The following is a 27774-nucleotide window of genomic DNA, read 5'->3' as shown; positions in this document are numbered from 1 at the left end:
AGCCACAATTATCCTGTCCTCCAGTTGAAGACTTACATGATAAAACCTTCAGAACAGCAAACCAGTTACACTAGTTGTGCCTAATTGTTTTGAATTGAGAAGACTCACCATGGCTCCTCTGTAGTAAGCTGTTGTGATTGTGCGGAACCTCTCCTGGCCTGCTGTATCCCTAAAATGCAGTGAAAACAAGCATTTGTTTGAGGAGATCTTTACACTCTTCTGTATTTAAGAGATCTTTTTAAACACAGTAACAATGTAAGATACTCACTGAGAAAAAAATACCATTAAGAAGCTGTTTGCAGAGTTTTTTTCAGCCCTCAACATCTTTCTCATTCCCAAGCTATCCTACATACACCCGTGGTTATAGCAGCACCATAAATATGGCACAAAAGCATTTAAATATGCATGCAAGTATCAGAACTCAGCACTACACAGCCTCCCCTAGAATAATTAAAAAAGGCAGCTCTGATGCACCCAAGTCCTGCATTAAACAAAAATTAAAACATGCAGCAGTACAATACTTTAGGATAGTGCATTTTCACATACAGTTAGCTATGAAAATCAGCCACTATACCTTAGTGTGCTGACATTTTATCCTAGATGACTTCAAAGCAGTGTCTGTGAGTGAACAAGAGGACCAGAGTGTTTGGCTACTAGTCACACCTAGGGGGAGCTGAACCCCAAAGGCCTGACAGAAAACAGCTTTTTGACTTGTATTACAGACAGCAAACTTGTACCAGCCACTTCTGGCACTTCACTTCCTTAGTCACAAGAATTCTGGCTTGCATGCAAATCTTACATCTTTCTTAGAACCTGAGAAATCAGGAGAAGCCCCACATTAACCAGTAGCATTTTTAAGAGATTGGCACAGGTAATAATGCTACTCTAGAAATAACTCCTCTGCTGCTATCAGGAGGCTCAGTGTCTACTAACCCACCATGCAAGGAAGGGGAGCATAATCACTACTCTGTGCCTCTAAGTACAATTAGCTATCAAAGTAGCAGAGATTACATTTTGTTAGGTCGTGTGTTTTAGTTTACATATATGGTGTTTATGCTTCTCTTCCACAGAGAATAGCTAAGACAACATTTAAGAGGACAGGTTTCGATAAAATGGGAAGTGGCTGTAATGTTCGCATGTGAACAGGCTATTTCCTGTACTACTGAAGCAGAACCACTCCAAGATCAAGCTAGAAGAAAGCATAAACCTCATGGATGGTCAGTGAATAAAAGGTACAAAACTTTTAGTGCAGCAGGCTCAAAAGCTATGAAGTATTTACTCCTGATCAAGGATTAACTCAGTGCTCACCCGGATCTTAAATTACTTGGCAATACTTACCATATCTGTAGCTTGATTTTCTTTCCATCTAATTCTATTGTTCTGATCTTAAAGTCGATTCCTGCCAGAGAAAGCAATAGTCTGAGTTTTGCAATAAATGAAAAGGAAGTATTCAGTTTTGTTTTGACAATTTGGTATGAGCAAACTTGGGCAAAAGAATTATTCTGAAGTTGTCATTTCTTCTAAACACAGGGAAGTGCTGAGGATGCACAAAGCTTTGCAGCTGCACCCAAAGTGTCAAGGATAAATTAATCTGCACAATGAAACAGACCAAACTCAGACTCACTACTAGGGTTAGTCAAAATTACAAAAGGGAGATTTAACCTCAGAATTCTTCCATTTTACATCAAATAAGGTCATGAGCTTTAATGTATATTTTTCTCCACTTTTGATTAGCTCCTGCAGTTTAAGTCAATCCCCTCAGCTGGCTCCGAGTTAAAAACATGTACTATGACCCCTTAGTTCCTTTTCAAAGCTGTAATCTACTTCTGAAAACTCGTGTTTCATGCAGTCTAATCAGGAACCACAGTAAATGGTAAAGCACCAGGAGATAAAAAGCTATACACAGAACTGCTGAAGCACACCACGCATGGGACGTTTTCAAGAACACCGGTCTAGGGGTAACTTTCCTAGGAAGCTCCAAACGGTATCAAGGAAACACTTCTCTCCTTCCTCCCCACCCCTTACACTTCCACATGGCACCCAGCAGTTCCAAGACTGGTTTTGAAGACAGATTTTAAGCCATGGGTGGAAAAAAATAATAATTCAGAAGGGCTTAATATCTTTTAAGGTTTAGAGGGACCAAACGACTCCATGAACCAAAGCCAAGATTTCTGAACAAACTAGCCTTTACCCTAGACTGTTTTAACTTCAGTGTCTCTAAACCTACACTGTTAACATAGTGACCTACATATAGTGACATTTAACCTACACTGTAACAAATTGAGACTGCTCAAGTCCCACGATGTGATTGCCAGATTGGGGTGGCTGTCCTGGGACACACCAATGTACCCTCCGATTAATCTGTCCTGAAACTAATGGCCCATATTTTTGCTTCACTGAATCTTAAATAGTTACTTGATATTTAGTCACAGTTTGCAAGAGATTTGGGTGGGTGGGGTAGGGGTTTTTATTTCTTTGTATGTAATTTAAGTGACAATTATCAAGAGTATCTCAGTTGGGAAAACGCCATTTCTAGCTTTATGAATTCATCCATCACTTCAACAGAAAGCTATGGGACTTTATTAATATACTACAGTAACATCTGAATATGAAATATGGACATTCATTAACTATTAGGCTTTCATTCTCACATGTGATATTAACATTTTAAAACACTGAAAATACCAAGTTTCAGCCACTTAATCTTGATGCGTTATGGGTGCGTCATTCAGCCCATTAGTTAGAATACAAATTACACACAGAAATATCACCTCAGCACTTTTAACAGCATATGAAATTAACTGCATTAATTTAAACTGCTATGACTACTGTTACAATTGCAGTTTCCCAGGACTCACGAGTAGATTTACAGGCAAAAAGATCCTCTCATTAATTCACATTCTTCTAAAAATGACATAAGAATGACGCGTACTTTAAAAACAATCCCTATTATGTGTATCAGGAGTTTGGAACCATTTCCATTTCACACCCAACAGGATTTTGTGTCTCCCTCATTGTAAAGATTTTTCTCCTAACTAGGTGCAACGCTTGCTGAAATCACAAATGACCTTTGCTCTGAATAGATTTTCTTTTGGCCTCAAAGGCTATAAAGCACAAATTAAAGGTTCTTCTGGGAAGAGTATTGCATCACAGACAACAGCAAGTTATATCAGTTTTAAAAGCTCCTCTGTAGCTAGGCTTGGAGTCATAGAATTAAGTCCAACAACTATTGGGAAAAGGGGGTTCAGAGACTACTGTGTTTAAAGATAATTCTGTATGCACTGTCAGCTGCTGAAGCTAAGACACAGCAGCAGCAACAGTGAAAGATTCCTGTAGGAATGCTTTTCGGAGTTGCCGTCAGGTATCTATGTGCACCAACCCATGCCTTGCACAGGCTGGTTTCTTGTGGTTAGTCATTTCCCTTGCAGCACTAAAATGATTTGTACAACCACCCCTTTGATTACTGCTAAATCTCCGGATCTGCATCAAAAGGTATCTTCTTGGAACTTCACATTTCTAGTGGGAACCTCCACCGAAATTCTCAAAAAGAATTTCAAAGCTCAAAGAAGACTATAAAAAGAAAGGCCATAAATACCCCTGTTACAATACTAAAAAGTTTAACAAATGCAACTGCAACTTTTTAGAGGCTAAAATGAACTAGAAACGAGTGTTTCTTTTGTTCTTTCACTTCAGCAACAGGAAGTGGTGAGCTGCAAACATTCGCAGAGCAAGCCTGGTGACATGTGCTACCACTTCCTGCCAAGTGCACTTGCACGGCTCAGTAGGAGCAATGTCCTGCTACAGTTAACTTTAATTACACCATGTAAAACACTCCCATGACTACAGCATTGCAAAAGTAATTACTGACAGAGAGTTTCCTTTATCAATGAATTCTTATTTTGCAGTCACACACTGCAAAATACAAAACTTTAAAAAGATAGCTGGGTCTAATAAAGAGTCATTTGTGAATCAGAAGGTTTCACTGCAAAGGATCACACAGCTTTCACAGCTTTAAAATCCAGTGTGCAAAGTTGTTCTCCCCAGCACGGAGAAACAGACCAGAAACATCTGAATGTCCATCTTAAGTTAAATTTCCAAAGCTTTTAGAAAGCACAGACCTAGGATTAATTCTCAGAATGCAAAAGCTAACAGGGTAATTATTCTTAAGCCCTAAAGTGGAGTTGCCACACAAGTCTGACACACAAGTGTCCATCTAGCAAGTCTGTTATGCATTAGATACGGATGCAAGAGCATCTCTTGCAATAACCACAAGCTTACAGTCTGCAAGGATGAAGTCCAAACTGGGACCTCAGCTGTGCCTTGGTTAGGACTGTAACTGCTGGATTCCCCTTGCAGCACAGTAAATGTAGCTGAGGGATTATTCTTCAAAATCCTTTGCAGATCCTACAGGCCAGGGATGCACCCTCTCACCTGAGAGTATTTTCTGCCATAGCTTCCAACAATGACAACACACTGAGCAGAGAAATCTGCATACTAAGGAAGTCAGTGTCCTTAGTGCCACAGAGCTGTACACAGAAAGCCATGAGTTGCATGTTGCCAGATCTACCTTGCATTGCTACACAAAGCCAAACTTGCCAGCTAGGGTTTATCACTGCCCAACACCACACAGCCAAATACTAGAAGCCAGGGAGACCGGCCTCACCTAGGCCTCTTTTGGTTTAAGCCAAGAAGTTATGTTCATCTCATACAGCAAGAGCTCTTCTGCTACTACATCCACCACTCCACTCCTGAGTTAGACATTCCTTCTTACTCCAGCCAACCCAGGCAGATTTTACCTGTAATTACTCAGCAATGCAATCATTTTAAAGAGACATTGGGAAGTGTTCCAAAAAGGTACATTACAACACTAAAAATACAGGACTGCCCAGCAGCACATACTGAGGGATTCCTCTTCCAGCTTTAGTACCAATGGTTTTCTACTACAAACCTCCAGAAAACTACTCTGACCCAATTCTCACCGGAATGCAAGGCCAAACCAAGCAGAGATGCTGAAACAGTTCATTTTGCTACTTGAGTTCTTAGAACAGTAGCTTACTCTTATGGCATCACTGTTACTCTTTTGTTCTCGCCTCATCTAGGATTTTAACCCAGTAGTCACCAGAGCTAGTACCTCAGGTTTTTCAGTGCTACAGTACCGGTTTCAGATAAGTCTCCACTACTTTTTCCTACATACTCCATTGTTTGGACTTACAGATCTTGTTTCTCCTTTTAAATAACATTTCTGTTGCAAAAGATGCTACAGCACAAAGAAACCAAACCAAACTATTGTCTGGAACAAACCAACTGCTACAACAGTTCCAGAAAATACTCTCTGAAGTTAAAGGTTTCTCTGGCCTTCAGTCTCCTCAGCAAAAAAGTACTACTAGAAGGGCCATGTTCTTCAATAATACAAGCAGTGAAAGACAGTCAGAAAAGAAACACATAAAACTAGAGAAGATTAAAATCCCTCAGTCGCTACTGGCAAACAAATGTTGTAATTCTTAACATTTAGCTAAATTACACAGTTGTCAACCAGGATTTTAAGTTGATCTTTCATGTGGCTCAATATTAGTTTGTGGCAGCTGGACCTTATGTGTGAGATCAGGTGACAGCTCCTGCTGATTCTAACTCAAGGTGATTTAACAGGTTTCCCATCACTGAGCTCATAGAATCTGTATATTAATAACATTTCCCTGGTGCAGCTGAAGGAAAAGATCAGCCAGGAAATCAACACCGTTCAGGATGCAAACAAATGTCAATGACTGATAGCGTGCACTGGCCTCTATCTAACCACAGTAGATTATTTCTCCACCTCTGGCAAAGCAATACTTCATTAAAAAAAACCCAAAAACGTAACACTCCATGCACTAGCATTCTAAATGATTCAGTTGTTCTTTGGTTTTAAAATATACCAGCCAAGGGGATTTTTAAAAGTGATTAAACGCTGAAAATTAGCAAAGAACCCATGAAAACAAGTTAATACCTGGTTCACTTGCTAGGAAGATTCTTGTTTTAGACCCATCTATCAATGAATGTTCAAGAGGCACCACAGGATCGGATCTTGTTTATCAAACTAAAACCTGAGACATCTGTTTTGCATGACCTGCAAAAAGCAAATCCCCACCCTCCCAAAGAAGTTATCCTCCTACTTATCAAACCTCTTTTGAAGTAAGAACAGAAGAAAATTGAATGGGAATTTCTTTTTTTCCAGTGGGATTCCCTGATAAACAGAAACTTTATGGCACTAATCACCACTGGACACAGATCACAATAAAAAGGAATTCATTACAAGATGGGGAAAGGAATCAAGGTTCAAAGTCTCGTTACCCTTTTGAGCAATACAGCATCAGAACAACAGAAATTTATGCATCAACTTTCAAGCTGGGCTTTCTCCAACTTCACGGCACTGGTCCTTCCTACCCCACTGTGCTTTTATGCGAAGTTGTGGGGGGTTGTTTGGTTTTGGTTTTTTTGAATAGGCAGAACTGGAGAGGGAGAAAAGTTTACAACTTCTTTACTGCAAGACACAACACGTGAGAGCCTTCAAGATATACAAAAGGAGAAGAAGATATTTTTCTGCAGTCACTCAGAGTTAAGGCTCAATTAAAAGCAACTTGGAAATGACAAGCAGATTTGTAACCTACCTTCAAAAAACAAGAAAGTGAGTGGAGGCACGTGACTGAATATCAGTATGCTTCACCTTCAGTTGGTTGAAGTCTGGAAGAGAATTACTTGGAAGATGTTCCCCCCCTGCCCCAGGCTTTGCATCTTGTGAACAGCAAGCAACTGAGTTGCATAGATGAACATCGGACCCAGTGAACAGTAGTAATTCTACAGCACAGCTGTAACAGCTCGTATTGTTCTGCTGGCTCCCCAAAGGATGGGTTTGAATTTGAGAGGGCTGTCACACGCCTGTCGGCCCCACACACTGCAGCAGGACATGCTTCGGAATCAGCTGCTGCCACTGCATTTGCTTTTCAGTATAGTTTCAAAGAGTTGTAAGCAACTGGTACTGAGGCACACTGAAGCCCTCATTCACACACCTTGCTCACCACAAGGTGACAAGCATGAAGATACCAGCACTGATCACACATTTGACCTTCATGTGGACCCGTGAACAGAACTGAAGAGTTTTTAAGGGAATATTTTCTTGTGCTACATCAGTATATTGCCTCATCTGTAAAAGCAGATAAATAAACCCTCAGAAATCTGCTTTTATATTAGATCTTTCCTGAAGGATTTCAGTAAACCTAAGAAATGACCAAGTAGGAAACATGATCAGTGTAAAAGGCAGGGTGGGGAACACTTGCAACACACCAGTGTGTCATGCAGCCTCATGCAAAAGAACAAAGTCTAATCATTTTGAACTTGAACTTTTGGCTTTAGTCCCCAGTAACATCTGCAGTGCATTTTCAGATGATCTCAGCAATGTCTTGTATCACTATGCAAATTAAAGACATAGCAGTCTTTTATTGGGACCATTCTAAAAAGCAGCAGATTAACACGAAGCAATGCACCAAGGTGAAGGTCAATGGTGTTTGAAAGTTGAAAGACAAATTTATTTTCGAGTCCACACAAGTGCAACCAGTTTTATTCATCCTTTCACAACTGGAAAGGACAAAGCCCTATTCTATTCCTTCAGGACAGCCCATAGGAATCCACTAAACATTTCTAAATTTAGAGTGGAGTGAATAGGCTTCTTCAGGTTAACTAGCCTTTCTTCATCTTACTGTTCACCAATACAAAGAATCTAATACCAGTGTCCTACACAGTGATTCCCAGAGGAGTGTCCTGCACCTTGAAAGGTATTAATAACATTCTCAAAGTTTAAATACACTACACTGGCAAACTAAATACACCCAAATAGGTCAAATAGGTAAGGCAATAAAGATATATGTAACATAAGGTGGTTTCCTGCTTCTAAGACCTTGAAACATACTACCAAGATCAGCTCAGTGCTCATGATCCTAAGCAAACTGCCACTTCCTTCAGCATGTGTCTCCTCACCCATGGTACAGCTACCACTTTAAGCTTCCTTTCTTAAAATAAGCCACTTTTTATCTACAAGAGAATGAGGGATTCAGAATACAACTTACAGTCATCAGAATTAGACTACCCTCCACATTGAAACATTCAGGTTTCTGGCAGCTCAATAACCTATTGTGTAATCTGGTTATCAGATTTGAATCCAGTACTTTTCAGCCACTTGCTCCTAACAGCGTTCCTTTGAGTTCTGCCACCCCAAATGTGCATTGCAGTGATTCAGTGTGAACACTAGAACATCATGCAAAGTGAAATTATCCTTACACATCTTAAATTCAGAATTTACAGACTGCTTTGAGCAGCCTCTGAATTGCATGAGTTTAAATACCAAAAATACTCAATCCAAATCTTAAGACTATAAAACAACACAGGAATAGAAACTTATGAGTAAAATTACCAACTGTCACAATAGACCAACTTTAAAAAGAGCTGGGTCCCTGCAGAACATCTTACAGGGTTTACAACACGAGCACTACAGCTCTTTGAAAGTGCACATAAATAAACCTATGTTTACCTCTTGTTCTATCTGAATTTGAAATAAGCTACACTTGGTGGCAACTCAGTTTCCTCTAAAATAATTTTGGAATAGATTAAACTACACTACTGATACAGACAGCAAAGTTTGTTTATTGTAAGGACTATTTATAGACCGAGTGTCTCCAAGAGGAATGCACTAACTTAGCTGCTTCGAGAACATATTCCTTGCAAGCCAATGTGCAAACGGAGAGCAACAAATATTAAAATTGGCCACAGACTTGAGCTGAGGCTACAGTTTCACAGCTAACTGAAACTAGGGTAGGTGCTGCCACTGAAGAGTCATGACCAAATCCTTTTCTCTTTTCATCAGGTTAGATTTCTTCTGGGCGAGTTCCATGTTTCAGCTGATCATCACCTGTGATGGTGCAACTTATAGGACAGGTACACACAGTCACAGGTCTCCTATGAGTAAAGACCACAGGCACCATTGAACCAATTATTAAACTGAAGTCCTGGTTAATACAGAGCAAAAGGTGGCCCATGAGCAACTTGCAAGCAGCTCCAGTGGGGATCCTACATCAGGGTATCACCTGACTAGCTGCAGGTCCATGCTAGTACAGGAATTGCTCTGTATTTCACCCTCCAACTATGGCTAGATATGGAACAGAAATAGCTGCAGCCATCTCTCAAGGAGCCGGCCCCACACTCACTGAACCTGTAATTCAGCAATGTGAGATTTGAGGATCTGTTGTCTACTTTGAAGCTCTTCTGTTCCTCAGGTCTCTGGGATGTGCAGCACATAGCTTTCTACTGCACAAGAAAAAACAAGTTTGGCACATGTTTTAATGGGTAAGAACACCAGATTTTCACATTTAGGAGGTGCCTTAGGAATACAAATATTGGATTATTCTTTCAGAAGAGAGGATGTGGGATGAGTCCTTACCAAAAGCATCATTTAATAGGAATGAGGAAAAAAAAAAAAAAAGTGGAACTTGCAATTCAGATATGCTTGTAAATGTAGAAAGCACAGAAAATGCAGTCTTTAACCAAAATTATGCTAACTGAATATTGCTGTCAGGGAAAGAAAGGAAAAAAAACAAGAAAGAAAAAGGCCCACTTCATCCAAAATCTATCATCTTAAGCACCCAAAATGTCAAGGAAATGCCATTTAAAAAAAATCTTCTATAATCAAGACTAACTTGACACCATGATTTAAAGTTCATTGTTCACTATTACAGAATCATAGAATAGTTAGGGTTGGAAAGGACCTTGAGATCATCAAGTTCCAACCCCCTGCCATGGGCAGGGACACCTCACACTAAACCATGTCTCACCCAAGGCTCTGTCCAACCTGGCCTTGAACACTGCCAGGGATGGCGCATTCACAACTTCCCTGGGCAACCCATTCCAGTAAATAGTCTATTCATGTATTGTCCTATTCTATTCATATACTACACCTCAGTTGAGATGATGAGAATACACCAAAAATGTTAGGGTTGTCTATACTGAACTGGTTACTCCGACTGACTTTTGTGGGCCATACCGCTGCCTGATTACAAGAGAAGAGATGCTACCTGAAAAGCAAGCATACAGTGTGTCCCAGAATTCATAAAGGAAGGGAAGAATTGGTAAGTCGTTGATCACTTGGAGGTAAAACACCCTTGCATGGTACAACCAATGCACTTTGCATCTTCTATTCCAGCAGTACCCATAAGTACTGCACACATATCCCCTCAGCTACAGATTTAAGACAGATATGAAAGGCTACATACAGTTAGTATGTACAGTTAAACACTGCTATAGCCCAACAACTTGGGCTGCCAAGCACCTCCTTGGGAGATTCAGGGATATCACGACAGGATCAGAAGCAGAAGAGAAAAAAAAAATTTAAAAACATTGGAAAATGCTAAAAATCAGGCCAAAAATGAAAGCTGAAAGTCTGAAGTCACTGGAGTTATTTTTAAAGATGGCACTCTCAACACCCCTTGGGAACATCATTTTATCAGAAGTTTTTAAACTCATGTTCTTACATGGGGGTAAGGGCAGGGGGGTGTGTGTGTGTCTGAGAAGCAAAGGACACGAGGGAAGAAGGGCCGCTTTATTTAACTTCTTATATAAATGACAAAGTAAGCCTTTTTTGAAAGGTTTTACCACTTAAATTAACAGGCAAACCCACATAACTTATTAACAAAGGCCATACTTGTCTTTCTAGCACGTAACAGTTTTCTTTTCCTACATTATGCAAGGTTCTTTTAATGGCCATTTCATCTCCTTTTCCTGCATTGCATATTCAAAGTACTCTTCTCTCATCACTTCTGCTAAGCCACAAGTTCTTCCAGTCAGCAGTTCCTCTGACTTACTGTATCTTCCTCCTTCCTTCCACGCTTGGGTTGACACAGATACCTTACTTCATCTTTAATCCCATCAGAAGTCACACCATACAGACAAGACATTTTGCTTCAGTAAAGGGAAGCTTTCTCTCTAGCAAGTAAGGAACGGAGGATCTTACTGGGGGTGGGGAAGCAGTGTACGTGTTCCCTGGCTGGCAGCCACGTTAGCTTTGTCCAATTTCTGATACTCAACCTGTTCTTCCCGAGTTCGGATTTGTTGCCAGACTCCTGTTAGCGAACAGTCTGCTTTACGTGCTCTTAGATACTGTCATACATATAAGAGAATGCCACTAACATTCAGCATCAGGCTTTTTTCTCTGATGCCCAAAGCAGTACAGTCTGCACAGTAGCGGCAAAGCTAATACAGATCATCTTAAACTTGCTCCTCCCTATCAGAAGTCTTCTGAAACATGCAGTACTTCAGTTGCCTTTAAAACTTTGAACAGTTTAATCAGAAGTGTCATAGTTTACATTTAAGATGAAAGTTTATAGTAAACCACAAGATTAAACTGAAACTACATGCAATTTCTGGTCAAACACCCTTTAAGAAGCACTGAATTACATCCCACTGCAACCCCTTTTAGTGACTTAAGTTTTGAGTTGCAAGTGCAACAACTAAAAGCTTCTGGATCAACTCTACTTGTACAAGAGTCTTACACAGTAAAACTCTGTTGAAGTTACTATTATTCATTGCTTCTTCACATTAGAAAAGGATCAGATCTACTTTATATATCTACAGTCAGCTTGACAGACTGGGCACTGCAACTACCAAAACATCCAATTAAACAGTATCATATCCCTTGCATTGCAAGCACCTGATTCCTATCACAAAACATGCAATAAAGCATCAATACAAATACCGAATGGATTCTTAACCACCTGTTACGAATTTCAGTTAAATTCTGAAGTAAGTCAGTTCAAGATGCATTTCTACTAAAAGGATATGCTATTGCAGACGGACCAGTAAATCCTTCCAAAAAAGTAAATAATGAATTCCTAAAAGCCAAGTGTTCAGCACCTCTCTCAAAGCCTGTATCGATCAATATGTTTGTTCTTACATTCATTCAGCATCAGCCTGCATTCTTAGCTTTGCATTCGATCCAAGCCACAAAAGCAGGTCTGAGCTGCCCTCCTGTCACTCAAATAACCAGATAAGACATAACCAAGATAGACCTCCACCTGCCAATTAGGAATAGGCATAGTCAGACATCTGCCACACCATTTCAGACTAACAGGCAGCAACACAGCTGCACCAGCATTTTTAAGAAAAGCCAAACAACTTCACTTACGTTGCTGGCCTGTTGATGAATACAGGAGGGTAACACAACCCCATGGGCAGACGAAAATCAAAGTCTAAGATGTCTTTTGTTACCAGCTAGGTGTCCGTATCAAGTTTAAGGTCACAAGAGATACAAACTTTAATGCTTTTAAGCTACGATGTCTCCAACTAACACCACTTTCTGATCAACATCCAGTAACATCTTGCTGACCACCCATCACACACCCTGAATGCGGAATCATTCTTCCACCTTCACATCTGCCTCCCTAATGCTGCCTGCCCCTATTCCCATGTAAAACCCTTGATGTCCTTCTCACACTGTACTGAATAAATACCCAAGTCCTAGATCCTACAAACCTTGAACATTCACTTCCATTCTGTAGATACAAATAATGGTGATACCTGAGACACACACTAGCCTCGGTCACTTTATGCATGGCAGAGAATACTTACAATTCATTTATTATAATTACCATTAATAAAGACAACTCCTTCCTGACTCTTTCCTCCCTTTGCTCATCTGTCATTGATGTGTGTTTTCTTCTACAGCTCCTGTCATCTGGAGAAGGCCAAAAGAAATGGACTGAAGGACTGTAAGGAGTGCTGAAGCTTAATGAGAGGGTGGAAAAAAACACAACCACCTGTCTTTTGTCTTATCTAACAAGTAACCATGGGGAAGAAGAACAGAAACATTCCGTGAGGCATAATTTAACTTGAGTAAACCAAACCAATTTCCATTATGTGTTACAGACATGGAAATTTCACTCCAAAAGGGAAGTTGATAATTTTGCTTCTCAAGGATTTTCTTCAGAGTGTTCAGGGGTCAGCAGCCACGTGCTTGACTGCCAGAGTCGTGACCTATTTTGCAAGATGTAGGCTAAGGAAAAGTTACTTCTGTAAAATCAACAGTGTGTTTGAGCTCTGGGATCCAGGACTCTCTCGTGCAGGCAGCTTCCTGCCAAACGCTGATATCACCTTGGATTCAAAAGAATAAATACAACAAATTTTGTGTCAGAGTCAGCAGCAGTTGTACCAGGTCAGAAACGCTGCTGGCTAGAAGATCAGTTTACTCTCACGGAAACCAGTTTAAACAGAAAGTTGAAAGGAATGCAAAGAATATACCTTCTTACTTGGAATGATAAACCCAATCCAGTTTTACCAGACAGCACTACTTGAACAGCAAGTTAAGGTACTTGGAGACTGCTAAATTAATGCTTCTTATTCTCATACACCACACTGAAATGACTAGCAAAATGCACATGCGATACTCCAAGATAAGTTTTGCTTTAGGAGCTGTTGAAGTGTGAAAATGAGCTGACTCAACTGCATTTTCCTTTCCATGTACAACTGTGCAAAAGCAGAAGTTTCCACTCAGGAAGCAAACTAAACAACATAACCTTACATAACACGTTCCTGCTGTAAAAGTTGTATCCTACATTAGCAGTGAAAAGCTGATCCTCACGAAGGACCACAGCGGCATCAGGACTTGTCCACCCTGTGAGAAGTTTTCCAAGCACGAATATGGAGCTCCGTGCAAGAAATGTCAAGTTGCTGAAGGCTAAGACCTGCCTTGCCTAAAGCTCATGAAAGCCCACCTGTGCTTTCACAGACTGAAAAACATCACCTCCAATAACCAAGGGGATCATCCGAGAGAAAGATTGCTGGTTCACTTCTCATAACGGGTAGCAAAGTTTGCTGAAGGTATGAGTTGCACCAGGTAGTCAAGACAAAGACAGAAAGACTCCTGTACCAAGAGTCACCCAAAACAGAATTAAAAGCACAATAAGTTATAAACACACATGCACTGCCCTTTCTCCTACTACTCATGCAACTGCTGCCCTCGAGACACCAGGCTGGAAGACCTTACTGTCTGCATCAGTACAACCATCATTAGAGCATGACCAAAATCTTGAGGAGAAAAGTCAAGGGACCATTTGCAAACCTCCAAGCAATCCACAAGGATGCAGCCTTACCGGCATGTTTTGCATGACAGCAGAAATCTGCCAAGTATAACACAAGTATATCATGCAAGGTGAAGTAACTCCAATTAATTATTAACTCATTTCTATAATAGAGCAATGTTTCAACAGCCCCCTCTTAATTTTTTTTTTCTTTTGGGAAGTGTTTCCATTGCTCTGGTAACTGCACTGTAGTGGTTTAGCCCCAGTTAAACTACTAAACAACAACAGAAGTAGGAAAGTATAAGAAAGATAGCTGGTGCTTAGACATGATGTGCACCCCTACATCATGGCAACGAAGTCTGTTTTAATTCCTGGATCTAGAATCAAAGAAAAAAAGTTGAAATAGAAGCTTAACCCCATGTATGTAAGAAAAACCTCTAAATGACTTCACTCATAAACTGCATTTGCATACATAAAATTAAAGAATAAAATTTTACTTTAACACATCTCAAATTATGCCTTCTTAGACACCTTGTTAGGAAACAGACCAGAGGATGAGGGTACCACTAAGGGCACATAATATCATATGTTCTAAGTAAAATCAGTGTGGATTGAACACACACTGTAACAGGAAGTACTATCATACTGCAAAATCCCCTTTTTGGAGAACATATACACGAAACAGCCTGGCAGCTTATACTTGAGGAAGACTTGGTGTGCTCAATTAGGAATGCTAATCTGAAGACATTAAAACTTCTTCTGGCAGGTGGGCCTGTTTGGGAAAGCACTGCATCCCTCTGCCTCCTTCCAAACCAGGGCTGGTTTTGCTTTCTTGGACAAGGGAAAAAAATCAGAACTGTTAAAGTGGAATGCCTCTCTTTGCTCATCAGATGTGATAATACAATTGTATTGGTGACAATTCTAAAACCGACTAGTACTGAGCAGCCACCATGCACTCACAGAGAACAGATTAGATCTACATGACTGACCTAAAAGTAATACAAGCAATATACAAAAGAGACTGAAAACCCCCAAGTACTTTTATTGAAGCACACATCAGCACTTTATGAACAGTTTCACCATTTCCTGCATTGTCAACTTCACTGTTTGTAGATTCTTTGCTAATAAATGAAAGGGACTGGAAGAAACAAACTATAAGAAGGAAAACTGAACTGTAAAATCACAAATACTGCCTATGGAATCAGAAATATGTCTCAGTAAGCCTCTTCAGGTTGAACAGTGTCGAAAACACTACCCTTGTGAAAGCAAGTGTAAAGGAAGGAAATGGTAGAAAATCTTACTGAGTAAGGCAAGAAAAGAACCAGCATCACATTCAAAATCCTCAAGACTTCAAAGGGAACCAGTGAGAACAAGAAATATTAAGGGGCTAAGCAGTTTAGGAAACATAAGAAAAGGGTTGGGAGTCAGACACACCCATTTATGTCCGCTATCTCTTCAAAAGTATGAAGAGATATTTTATATTTAGCACACTACCAACGTAGGCTATTTCTTTTCTTTAACTATACAGCATTTGTTAATGTTTATTAAGTCTTTCATTCTACCACACATACAGCAGAATGACTTTGTAGGAGCAATGCTATTCAGGCCTTGATTAGCCGGCGTTACTGATACAGCACTTTGAAAACGGTTGCAGAGAGAAGAGGAACATGCCATTTTAATTCTTCAGAAATATTTTGTTGCAATGCAGGAAATCTGTTCTCAAAGTGCTGGAAATGCCAGCCATACCTCATGGAGTCAACAGCATCTGCCTACATCAAAATTTGTTTCTTCCCCATGCACCAAGTTCAGCATAATAAAGTGTTTGAAGAGGATATGGCATTTGGGTAACATAAAACAAGTCACATGTTATTCCACCCCATCTTAAAAATCAATTTCCTTCCAATAATCTACTCACCTTTTTAGTTATTCTCCAAAGCCAGCATTACTTTTGTCTTTCTAAACACTAGCAACCTCCAATGCAGTTTACCCTTTCATCCAGAAAATAGTGTACTGTATTTTAAGTGACCTCAACTGCAAGGGGCTAACCATAAATATCAAGTCTTGCCAGACACAGAATCACAGACTAATCTGGGTTAGAAGGGACCTTAAAGCTCATCCAGTCCCAACCCCTGCCACAGGCAGGGACACCTTCCACTAGAGCAGCTTGCTCTGAGCCCGTGTCCAAACTGGCCTTGAACACTGCCAGAGTTGGGGCAGTTTCAACTAATCAATATCTCAGTGAATGTCGTGGTCTAAGCCCAGGACAGTGAAGAACTTGAAAATTTTGCTTGTGTTTAGTTCAGTGGAAAAATACTTTAAGACTCACAAATCTCACAAAAACACAAGCCACAGCAGCCTGTTTCGATGTATAGCATCCTGCTATCATTAACAGAAATTGTCTGTGCTTTAGAAACATCTTTTCACCACCAAACTTGTGACCAAACTCAACTTTCATCGAGAAGGTTCCTCAATCTAGTCAGTACGGAGCTTCTAACTGCAGCTGACTCAAGAGCTTGAACAGAACTACTCCAGATCTCAAACCCATGAGCTACATGTACACGCTTGAGTTTGTAACAGTTGAGAAGAGCCAGTTAAACGACCTGCTGAGAGCCGTATGGTCCCTGTCACTGTGCAGCTGCGCACGACCCACAGTTAACATGAACTGCCCGAGCCCTCTGCCACCTTCTGAGAATGCACATCTAGAAAAGGACCCATAACGAAAGCTCAAGAAAACCGACACAACGATCACCCTGCAGCTCACCTACCGCGTTGCTCGGGACGTGAGGCCGGGCTGGGCGCTGCTGCAGCCCCGCACACGCCATCGCCCAGGCCGCCCCACGGAAACACCGTTCCCACGAACAGCACGACCAACAGGCGAGCGGCCCAGCGGCTCAGCCGCCGAGGCCGGGCCAACTGTTGCTGCCGCCGGGCCCGGCCCGCACCCTGCAGCTCCCCGGCAGGGGCCGCGCCCCCGAGGGACAAACCCTCTCCCGCACCGGGCCAGGCTGCACGGGGCCGGCAGGAGCAGCGCTCCCGAGCACGGCCAGGCCGGGACACGGCGGCGGCACTTCCTCCCGCACACGGCCCGCAACGGCCGCAGGGCTCCCGCCCACTCCCTCGCAGCGGGAGGCCGCCAAGCGAGGCCCCGGCGGCGATATCTGCGGCGCTGGCCCCTCCGCTCCCCGTCCCGCCATCCCGGCCATTCCTCTCCCGGCGGGAGGGCCCCGGCCAGGACCCCCGTTGCCCCTGGGAAGGTGGCGCAGCCGTGGCGCCTCACCGATGGTGGAGATGAAGGTGGTGTTGAAGGCGTCCTCGCTGAAGCGGAAGAGCAGGCAGGTCTTGCCCACGCCCGAGTCGCCGATCAGCAGCAGCTTGAACAGATAATCGTACGTCTTCGCCATCTTCCCTCAGGCTCGGCCCGCGCCGCAGCGGGAGGAGGCACCGCGGGAGAGAAGCACCGCGCCCCGCCCCGCCCCGCCAGCCCAGCGGCCACTCAGCGCGGCACCGCCGCCACACGTCACGGCGCGCCGGAAGTGCCCGGTCCGGCCGGGAGGGACGGGCACAGGGACATGGCGGCGAGGGGCGTTGCTTTCTTTCTTTGCCTTCCTTCTTCTGTTGCTGGCTGAACTCCCAGTGGAACCCAGCTGGATTTGCAAACGGCCATAGATTTATCTGCTGAAGTGACACAGTAAATAACCACAGACCCCCAGCCTGATTTGTGTTTTAAGGGACCTTAAAGCTCATCCAGTCCCAGCCCCTGCCACGGGCAGGGACCCCTTCCACTAGAGCAGCTTGCTCAAAGCCCCTGTGTCCAGCCTGGCCTTGAACACTGCCAGGGATGGGGCAACCACAGCTTCTCTGGGCACCATGTGCCAGCGCCTCAGCACCCTCACAGGGAAGAGCTTCTGCCTAAGAGCTCAGCTCAGTCTCCCCTCGGGCAGGTTAAAGCCATTCCCCTTGGCCTGTCCCTACAGGCCCTTGTCCCAAGCCCCTCTCCAGGTTTCCTGGAGCCCCTTTAGGCACTGGAGCTGCTCTAAGGTCTCCCCTTAAGGAGCCTTCTCCAGGCTGACCCAGGCCAGCTCTCAGCCTGGCTCCAGAGCAGAGCTGCTCCAGCCCTCACAGCACCTCCATGGCGTCCTCTGAACTCACTCGAGGTTCAAAGCTGTCATACATGGTTAGCCTCCACATTCCAAACACACAAAAAAATCACTCTATGACATTAACCTACAATTTGATGGGGTGAAACAGGGCTAAACTATTCCAGCACCTGGCTACAGCTGTATTTGTGCAAAGTATTCCAAGGAATCGCTAAAAAAGGAAAATATTTTAGCCATTATAAACCTTGAAAACTCAAAAGCTATTCTGCTGCTAGTTATCAGTTATTCCAAACCTTTCTTGTTAAGGGTCTCAGTTTGGTGGTGCTCCTGGCCAATACATGTTTGTCATAACAAACCATCAAATATGCAATGACAGAGCTGGTGGAAATCTCTGCAGAAGATGAATATCATGAACAATAACCAAGCTTTCAGTTAACCGTATCAAGATCTAATTTTACATGACAGAGGCTGTGTTGCGATTCAAGTACAAATTTCATTGTTTGAGACCTCTGGGAGACCAGGATATCATCTGACACAGCAGGATCAACGCAACAAAACAAGGATAGGGGGAATTGCCAGTTCTTTTTTTTACACACTTTGAGACCTCTGCTGAGCTCAGGGCTTTGGAAGTGTGGCTGCTTGGTTCATTTTTGTATAGCGGTGGGGCTGTTCAGATGTTCAGATGGGTTGTTACGGTACTCATTACAAGACTAAATCTTATACACGATAGTGGCAACCTGGCACTGTAGCAGTTAAACCAAATTGGTTAATTCTTTCAGACTAGCATGAATCATCATATTATAGGAAATGGCAAATAAAAAACTAATCTCTGAAACACTTCCCTATATCTGTATTTTCAGAGACACGAGTTGCTATGTATTGTAATGCCCATACTGAAGATTACTACACAATCGCATTTCAGCATTGAAGAGAGTAATTCTGGGGTTAATATTCACTCTTGAGTTTTATGGAACAAACAGGCTTCCATATGTCTCTGGAGCAATATGTTTGCGATCACCATCTGTTATACAAGAGGAGTTTTATGGAAAAATAATGGAAATTACTTCCCTCTTCAATTACACCAGTGCTTTGCAATACTGCGTCGGGTTTGGGAAAGTGCCAGTCTGCCAGATTTATGGGACAGATGTTTACTTAGCCATGAACTTTAAAAACAAGATATAAAAATTAAGAGTTACGTTTTTTTTTCTTTTAGAACATGGAAAACCCAGAATTGTACAATGTACACTTTGAATATCCTAGTAAAACCCTGAGGAGTACTATCAAGCTGTTAAGGCTCAGTAACCAAGGCGCTATGATACTTCATCATGAAAACTTGTGACTATTTTACCAACTTCTACACTTTTAAGGAAAAAAAACCCAAAAGATTATATCGCCACTTCATTCCCACTCTCATTTTCACTCTCTCAGATGATAGATGTCATTACCTTGAACTTTTAAAAACCTCTTTTCCCCTCAGTTCAAAGGTGAGACTGGTTAAGTAAAGAGAACTGTGTGGAAAGATGTCTTTGATCAAGCTCTTCTGTTCAATGCATACGAAATTGTAGGAAAATCTACATCTTAATTGTTTAAGTACAAGGTTACAAAAAAACAGTCGAGTTTAAAACCTGTGGGTAGAACCAGAACCCTGTTATTTTGATGCTAACTGGAATCTACAGGTCCAAGTCCTACAAAAGATAATCTTACAAGGCACGCTTGTCCCAAATGCCACCTCACTGCAAATCATTAACACGAGCTTTGCTCTTTAGCTTTTGGACTCTGCTAACTAATATCATAATATTTTTGATGCATATCTGTAACAACTCTGGTTTTGGCAGATGCCTCCGCAATTTATTACTGTTTGAGGACTATCATGTGACACCCCTTTAAAAATAATGAGGTTAACTTATTCCCCAGTTGCAGTAAATAAGTTTTTCACTGCAGGTAGATACTTCTGTGATCATTCTACATTTTGTCTTACTGCATTTGGTATGTCCATATGTCCTGCTTTTAAGTCCTAGTTTAGAAAAGATGAATGCATAGGTTCAAGTCTTGTGGTCTTTACAAAGAGAGTCCCTTACTCTCGTGATCTAAATGTCTGAATTTTCCAGATGTATATGCTGTAGAACTTTATATAGAAGAGCTTAAATCAAGCCATTATCAGGTGAAGAAAAATTTCTTAAAATATGTTTAGTTCAGAAAAGAAAAACACCATTAAGACTCTTAGAGAATCATAGAATAGTTAGGGTTCGAAAGGACCTTAAGACCATCAAGCTCCAACCCCCCTGCCACGGGCATGGACACCTCACTCTAAACCATGTCACCCAAGGCTCTGTCCAACCTGGCCTTGAACACTGCCAGGGGTGGACCATACACAACTTCCCTGGGCAACCCATTCCAGTGCCTCACCACCCTTACAGTAAAGAACTTGCTCCTTATATCCAATCTAAACTTCCCCTGTTTAAGTTTTAACCCATTACCCCTTGTCCTGTCTCACTACAGTCCCTAATGAAGAGTCCCTCCCCAGCATTCTTATAGGCCCCCTTCAGATACTGGAAGGCTGTTATCTGTAAGTTCCCTTAACTTCAAGGTTTGCTGTAGTAGCGCTAAAAGTGGACCTTCTTTAAGTTCCAGAGCTCATCTAAACTATCTCAGCATAAGCATATTTAAACCAAATGAATGGTTTAGACCACTAACACCACGGTTTACACCATTAATTTATAATCCATTAAAATTGTAATACTTAATTCTGCAGCATGGGTAAAACCACAGGGAGACTGTGTTGCAGATCAAACATACCACTTGAAGTGAACCTACTTATTCTGAGTGCAGCTTAGAGCTGGCTAGTGCATGCAAATCTAAATGGTCTTAATGACAGTACTCTTGTGGTACAGACAGCATTTCTCTTCTCAACTTGCAATTTAAACTCTGCTGTGTTTCTGTTTTCTAAAGAATATACTTCAAAAAAGCTTCAGTCATTATGATTGAAGGTAATGCATTAGAACTGACTCATCCAGCAGGTCACTGAACTACAAGCAGTTATGAAAAGGAAATGAATCTCCAGTACAACCAAAATAGAGAACCAGAGGAATGTGTCCAAAACACATCCTGTTTTCAGATCATCCTGTGCGCCCCCCTTCCACAGAAACCAATTTTTAATGTAAACTGTGACTCTAAAGTCTTCCTCGAGCACCAGAGGTTCCTCGCAGGAAAGACATGTTAAGAAGGGAAAGCTGGGAGGAAGAGAGGAAGGAGGGCAGCACTTCAGAAGTTGTCTTTTTTTGCTGGTGGTGCTTCATACATTGCAAAGGTTATTTCCTTAAAGGAAAAATGTTTTTCTCCTTCAGATTCTGAATTAAGAGGCTTAAACAGATGATTCCACTTTCCTTCTGCTTGCAGATAAATTACATGCATTTGAAGAAGACTGAAAGGTAGTAGGAACAACCAAGACTCGAGAACTGACTGCACTGACAGCTGGTTCATGTTCCTAACTTCACATGACAGCATGCAGGGGAAAATATGAGTCAGAGCCTTTCATACTAAATTCCCCATGATATAACAAGAAATACTTCCAAAATACCACTATTTGTGTGTCATCACCATTCCAGCACATAAGGAAAGTATGCTAACACAGCATTACAACAAGACAACGGTTGTGATGATGAGAAAAGGAAAACCAGTGTAACGGCTTGGAGCACTACAACACATTGGTCTGCTCTTGGGTTTTGGGATGGGAAGAAAGTGTTGTGAAAGTCACGTTCAGTGTCAGCACTGCAGAGGCCATCCCAGCTTTGGGAATATTGTTGTCACAAAGATGTTTCTATAAACTTCCATCTCCACTTGTGCTTCATGGCAGACTTTTAAAATACTGCCTGCTAAACGCGTCAGTTCTCTCCCCCCGATGGGGAAAAAGGAGGAGGAGAGCTCAGCACGCTGCCCCTTGTACATAAAATGTACTTTTCATACCGGCCACTTTTATACGTCCCAGGCCTATTGGTGCCACTTACCGGGCTTGTAGTGAATTACACCTTTAAGTGTTTCGGACTTGAGTAAATTAAATCCGAGCGAGAGTCTTTACAGATTATATTTGTGATTATTTTCATTGACTTATAGAAAAAAACCCACTCAGGCTCTTACTAAAAAGATTGATGAAAATGTTAGGGTTTTTTTTTCCTTCCCATTATCTCCAACATTTTGATTCCTCTGAGGGTCTCCAAGTTGACCGGAGCACATAAATGGGAAGTAGAGAGTTTCTTCTGCATTTCACTTGTCGATTGGGGTGGGAAACTGCGAAAAAAAACCCCTCACCCCTGCACATGAGCACAGCTTCACTCAATATGTCTTTTACTGTGAAACACCACAAGTGACAATGCAGTCAGCATCTAATATAAAAGTAGATGGGACTTCTAGATCATAGAATCATAGAATTATAGAATCAGCCGGGTTGGAAAAGGCCTTTGAGATCAAGTCCAACCGTTCCCCAGCACCACCAAGGCCACCACTAACTCATGTCAGTGAGGGCCTTGTCTGCAAGGTTTGTGAACACTTCCAGGGACGCTGACTCCAGCCCTGCCGTGGGCAGCCTGTTCCAATGCCTGAGCAGCCTTTGGGGAAGAATTTGTTCCTAATACTACCTCTGTTAAGAGGGAAAAATGAGCAGACTTTTTGAAAAGAGAACTAGAAGCACATTAGGACTATCATTCTCTGTGCTTAATCAGTTTCTGACTTGCAGGGAGAGCGAGCATTGCGGCACTGCCCCACCACAAACTGCCATGGCCATCCCAAAAGGTCTCCCGCTGTCTTTCCCTGTGATTTTGTGCCATTTTGTCTGCGCGGAAGCAGCGGGCGCTCGTACAGCGGTGCTCTACGGGAAGCCAGTGCACCGTGCACACACGCTGCACTGATTGCCTGGTCAACTAAAGGGACACGGGTGACAGGCAGGGCAGTGACCCGCCGGCAGCGTGGCAGTCCCGCAGACCACGTCCCTAAGAGGAGACAGCGGAGCCCTCCGCCCCGCCGCCCTCCGCAATCTCTCCTCCTTCCGCTCCTCCTCCTGCGGGAGCCCCGGGCGGCTCCGCCCGCCGGAAGCAGGGACGGCAGCGGCAGGAGTAGCCCTGGTCCGGGGCCGGGGTCGGGTCCAGGTCTGGGTCGGGCGCCGCTGCAGGCCGAGATGCCCGTAAGTTGTTCCGAGCCCCGGCTGACCCTGCTCTCGCCCTTCTGCCAGACCCGGTACCGGGTGCCGGAGCCAACGCGATACCGCGCACCAAGGTCGCCGGGGCCGTTGGTCCCAGCGCTGCGGCCGTGCTCGGGCACAGGCTGGAGGCGGCTTCGCGGCGTCCAAGCCTGTGCGTTGAGCCCAACGCTTTTGTGCTCTGCCCTCCCCAGCTGGCCAAGGACCTGGTGCACCCCTCCGCGGAGGATGAGAGGAGAAAGCACAAGAAGAAACGGCTTGTGCAGAGCCCCAACTCCTACTTCATGGATGTAAAATGCCCAGGTAAATATCTAAATTACATCTTACAGACAGGATCAGAACTAATTCTGTACACGGGTCATCTCCATTAAAGGTCTGATTTTCTTTTTTTCTTTCAATATAAATTGGTTTATCTGTTCTGTATAGAAAAATCGGGCCATATATATTGCTCTGTTTGTTTAACAATGAGTGTTTTCACCCTTTTTCAAAGGTGAATGTAAACAACAGGGTTTTTATTTTTCTTTCCGGAGGTCTGGCGTTTTTCCTACCGAGTAGGCACACACACTCACATGCACCCCCTTCAGATTTACATGTGTAAGAAATAAGATGAAATCATAGAATCCCAGCCTGGTTTGGGTTGGAAGGGACCTTAAAGCTCATCCAGCTCCAACCCCTGCCACGGGCAGGGACACCTTCCACTCGAGCAGCTTGCTCCAAGCCCCTGTGTCCAGCCTGGCCTTGAGCACTGCCAGGGATGGGGCAGCCACAGCTTCTCTGGGCACCCTGTGCCAGCGCCTCAGCACCCTAATCTAATTTAATCTAATTCTCCCCTCTCAGTTTAAAACCATTCCCCCTTGACCTTTACAAGGACACATGCTTAAATGTACTTGTAAAAAGTCCCTCTCTAGATTTCTTGTAGTCTTTTTTCATGCTTTAAAGCATCCATGGCTCAAGTTTCAAATGGAAGACAACATTGTTTTCCTCCTTCTGCAAGCTGATTGATTCTGGAAGAGCACCCAGAAAAACTTTACACAAGGATATATGCCGGCAACTGTCATTTTACATAGAAAGTAAAACATAGATCATAGAATCATAGAATAGTTTGGGTTGGAAAGGACGTTAAGATCATCAAGTTCCAACCCCCCTGCCATGGGCAGGGACACCTCGATCTAAACCATATCACCCAAGGCCTCATCCAACCTGGCCTTGAACACTGCCAGGGATGGAGCATTCACAACCTCCCTGGACAACCTATTCCAGTGCCTCACCACCCTAACAGGAAAGAATTTCCTCCTTATATCCAATCTAAACTTCCCCTGTTTAAGTTTTAACCCATTACCCCTTGTCCTATCACTACAGTCCCTAATGAAGAGCCCATCCCCAGCATCCTTATAGGCCCCCTTCAGATACTGGAAGGCTGCTATGAGGTCTCCACACAGCCTTCTCTTCTCCAGGCTGAACAGCCCCAACTTTCTCAGCCGATCTTCACACTGCCTTTATCTCATGCTGCTGTCAAGAAGCAAGCTGACATCTAGCACACACATACGGGGTTTGCTTCTGCTTTTCAAAGATTTCCACCACTTTGGCTCAGAAACATCAGTATAACCAACTTCTCTTTTATAAACCAAAACCTGGGGGTTTCCAGCACAATCAATGGAGGATGTTCTACCAGCAGACACCTTCTATCAGCACAGCCACATCTATGTCTAGGCACAGAAACTGTCAAGTGTGCTTAACTTATTTACTATTTACTACTGTAGCAGTCAGAAAATGCATAGACTTACTTACAGGAGTGATCATCCTGACTAGAAGAAGGGAATTGTTGCTGTAGCCAGGTTTTCTTATTATCCTTTCTTAGCAGCTTAGATTCCTAAGCAGCTCTGAGACATTGTTTTCCATCTAAAAGTGATGTGAATTGATTAAAACAGATTGAAAGTACAGTGTAGTTACTTTAAAAAAAAACATGGTTGAAGGTTAAGCCACTGATACTGCTTCTTTTTTTCAACTTTCTTCAAACCAGTGTGCATGCACACACATATTACAATACAGTTAATGTCAACATAGGCCCATAGGTCATTGCTTATCTTCATTATTGTTGGATTAATTGGTTACTGAGTTTGAGGGGCATACAGAGCAAAGAAGGAGAACTTCAATACTGACAGGAGCCTTAAGCAAGAGGTGCCGAGAGCTTTCTAAGGCCCTTCTTCACAACATACATTCTATCTTATTTTTTTGGTCCACGCATGCTGAAAATGGAATCTGTGCTCACCTTTATCTGTCTATTCTATGTATCCACATCTAGACAAAATCCTTTACAAATTTTCTCCCTCCAAAAATTCCTTGTGGGTAATTAAAAACACTTTTTAGGGAAAAGAGTGAAAGCAGTGAAATTTGCTTGTCTAAGCCATGTATGACAATGATTTAATTCTTTTATAACTAATATAATTTAGAAGTTGTAGACAAAGTGCTGCTGATGCCTTTTCTTGCATCTGGAATTAGTTAAGTTATTCTGTGCAAGTCTTACTCAGATATGACGCTAGCTTTATAGAATGCAACCAAGCACATGCCTTACGTGCACCGATTATTAACAGAAAGCAAACATTGATTCAAACATCAGAGTTCATATTCACAGCTACCAGACTTTGCCAACAGCGATGTTCTACTATTACAAGTTAAACACTTCCCTAGGTAGATGGGTGGTTCTAATCAACAGAGAAGGATAGTCTAGTTCTTCTTGACTCTTTTGCAGGAGACATATCACAGGCTAATTAGGGCTTTACAGCTATCAGGCTGTGTTGATTTTCATACTGGGTTCAGTTAACTAACTTGCTTTCATATGCATGCCAGTAAAAGCAACTCCTTCATATCCCAGTAACCATGTTTTGCTTTGTTTTATTTGGTTTGCTGTGGAATGAAACAGAGATGCCTTTTTGGACAAGTGTATTTCAAGTATCTGGTTCAATTACACATACAAAAAAATCACTCTAGAAATGGTCAATGGAAAATTTAACCATGCTGTTTTCCAGGATGCTACAAGATCACCACCGTATTCAGCCACGCTCAAACAGTTGTTCTGTGTGTAGGGTGCTCAACTGTCCTGTGTCAGCCTACTGGGGGTAAAGCCAGACTAACAGAAGGTAAGAGGCAATGTTTAGTGGCCTAAAACTTCCACTTATGTGAATGCATTTATATATCTAGAGCTTGCAAACATTTTAGCTTTGATTTTGAAAATGATACTGGAACACTTATCTTGCAAATTGCTTAGAGTTGGGGTTTGTATGACTAAGGGGTGGAATAGTAGACTGAAGTTTTAAAAGGCATCTGGAAGAAAAGACATAGTATTCCTTGCCCTTATTTTAATAAGAATTACACAACAGGTGTGTTGCCTGGTTGAGTCAGAGAAGGCTTGAAGTACTAAATCTTCACCTATTATGGTACCTGAGGTTTAAATTTATCGCATGAGTTTTCCTACTTAGGTTGGGTGGGCAGTTTTGCAAGGCAGCCTAACAATGCAAGGACTTATTCATCCCTATACTCATGTGATTTCTTCACAGGCTGTTCATTTAGAAGAAAGCAACACTAAACACTTGAGCATGTGGTTTTGGATCTGTGCTCCTGAAAGCCTTACCAGTTTAAAATTGCCTGTTAATACAATGTAATTACAATTGATTTTGTAAAGATTACATGCACTAGTGACTAATGAGCTGCAATCTCTTTTTCAATAAATAATTTGAAGTGCAATTTTTTTCCTGCAGGTTTGCATTCAACTGAGCTCTATTTTTATAAAGAGTGTATTGTTAGTTGGGAGGTGTCACTGAATATGAAAACCATGGGCTTGTGGCTTCCTTGCCCTCATTTATCAACTACAGCAGTGTGATGCGTATGGTAACAGAAAACTGCTCTAACAGTGCATTTTGTATACTTCACTACTGCAAGGATTGCAAAGGGTAGAGAGATTTCAAATGGCTCGCTTGCTTTCAGCATTACTTTAGTCCCTCTATCACCACATACGTAATGTGGTGATAAATGAAAATCCAAAGTTACTCACTTATGTTCAGCTGCTTTTCTGTTTTGTTGGGGGATTTTTTTTCCCCTTCCCTCTAATCTGGTCTTGAAACTGCATTTGGTATTCTGTGCAGAGATTTCTATGCAAGAGAAAAAAAGGAGTCTTGCAAAACACGGAAAGCATTTAGTATAGAGAAGGCATATGGTGTATAAGCAACAATAATGACTTATTGTCATTATTGCTGACGCAAAGTACATCAACAGCTGTGAATGGTATCATCATTAAAAAAACCCCAAACTAGTACAGCAAACACATGTACACTTTTAGTATTAAATACTAACATAAAATGATTACCTTTTTGCAGCAAGGAAACAAGGATTTGTTTTTTAAAAG

At 42.3% G+C, this 27774-nt stretch overlaps 2 protein-coding genes across 3 annotated transcripts in view; one reads left to right on the top strand and one right to left on the bottom strand.

Annotated features, from left to right (window-relative positions):
* The window catches only part of RAB8B (RAB8B, member RAS oncogene family), a 30432-nt gene extending 12865 nt beyond the window's left edge, over positions 1-17567 (bottom strand). For both annotated transcript variants that reach the window (XR_009724622.1, XM_061347600.1), the window contains exons 1-3: positions 17368-17567; positions 1339-1399; positions 109-169 (exon numbers count right to left, since the gene is read on the bottom strand). Coding sequence is in view for 1 of the 2 variants with exons in the window: in XM_061347600.1 (XP_061203584.1) it covers positions 109-169; positions 1339-1399; positions 17368-17491 (246 nt within the window). In the remaining variant the exon portion in view is untranslated. The remainder of the gene's footprint in view (positions 1-108; positions 170-1338; positions 1400-17367) is intronic.
* A 5634-nt stretch (positions 17568-23201) lies between these two features.
* RPS27L (ribosomal protein S27 like) lies at positions 23202-27116 on the top strand. The gene is made up of 4 exons (XM_061347599.1): positions 23202-23360; positions 23570-23678; positions 26402-26512; positions 26930-27116. Exons 1-4 carry the CDS (start codon positions 23355-23357, stop codon positions 26956-26958), a joined length of 255 nt encoding a protein of 84 aa, XP_061203583.1. The 5' UTR covers positions 23202-23354; the 3' UTR covers positions 26959-27116.
* The last annotated feature ends 658 nt before the right edge of the window (positions 27117-27774 follow it).

Source organism: Neopsephotus bourkii, unplaced genomic scaffold (genome assembly GCF_033783945.1).
Source record: "Neopsephotus bourkii isolate Nb327-2 ecotype Australia unplaced genomic scaffold, CSIRO-AGI_Nbou_v1 NB_318, whole genome shotgun sequence".
In the NCBI taxonomy this organism is placed as follows: Eukaryota; Metazoa; Chordata; class Aves; order Psittaciformes; family Psittacidae; genus Neopsephotus; species Neopsephotus bourkii.
Note: the sequence above shows the minus strand (reverse complement) of the source record. Positions and strands in the feature narration are given on the sequence as shown.

What these genes read in the sequence shown, in the direction of transcription:
- RPS27L (XM_061347599.1), top strand. An exon ending in CATGGATGTAAAATGCCCAG is followed by an intron (nt 23,679 to 26,401) that starts GTAAATATCTAA and finishes GCTGTTTTCCAG; the next exon opens with GATGCTACAAGATCACCACC. An exon ending in TAAAGCCAGACTAACAGAAG is followed by an intron (nt 26,513 to 26,929) that starts GTAAGAGGCAAT and finishes ATTTCTTCACAG; the next exon opens with GCTGTTCATTTAGAAGAAAG.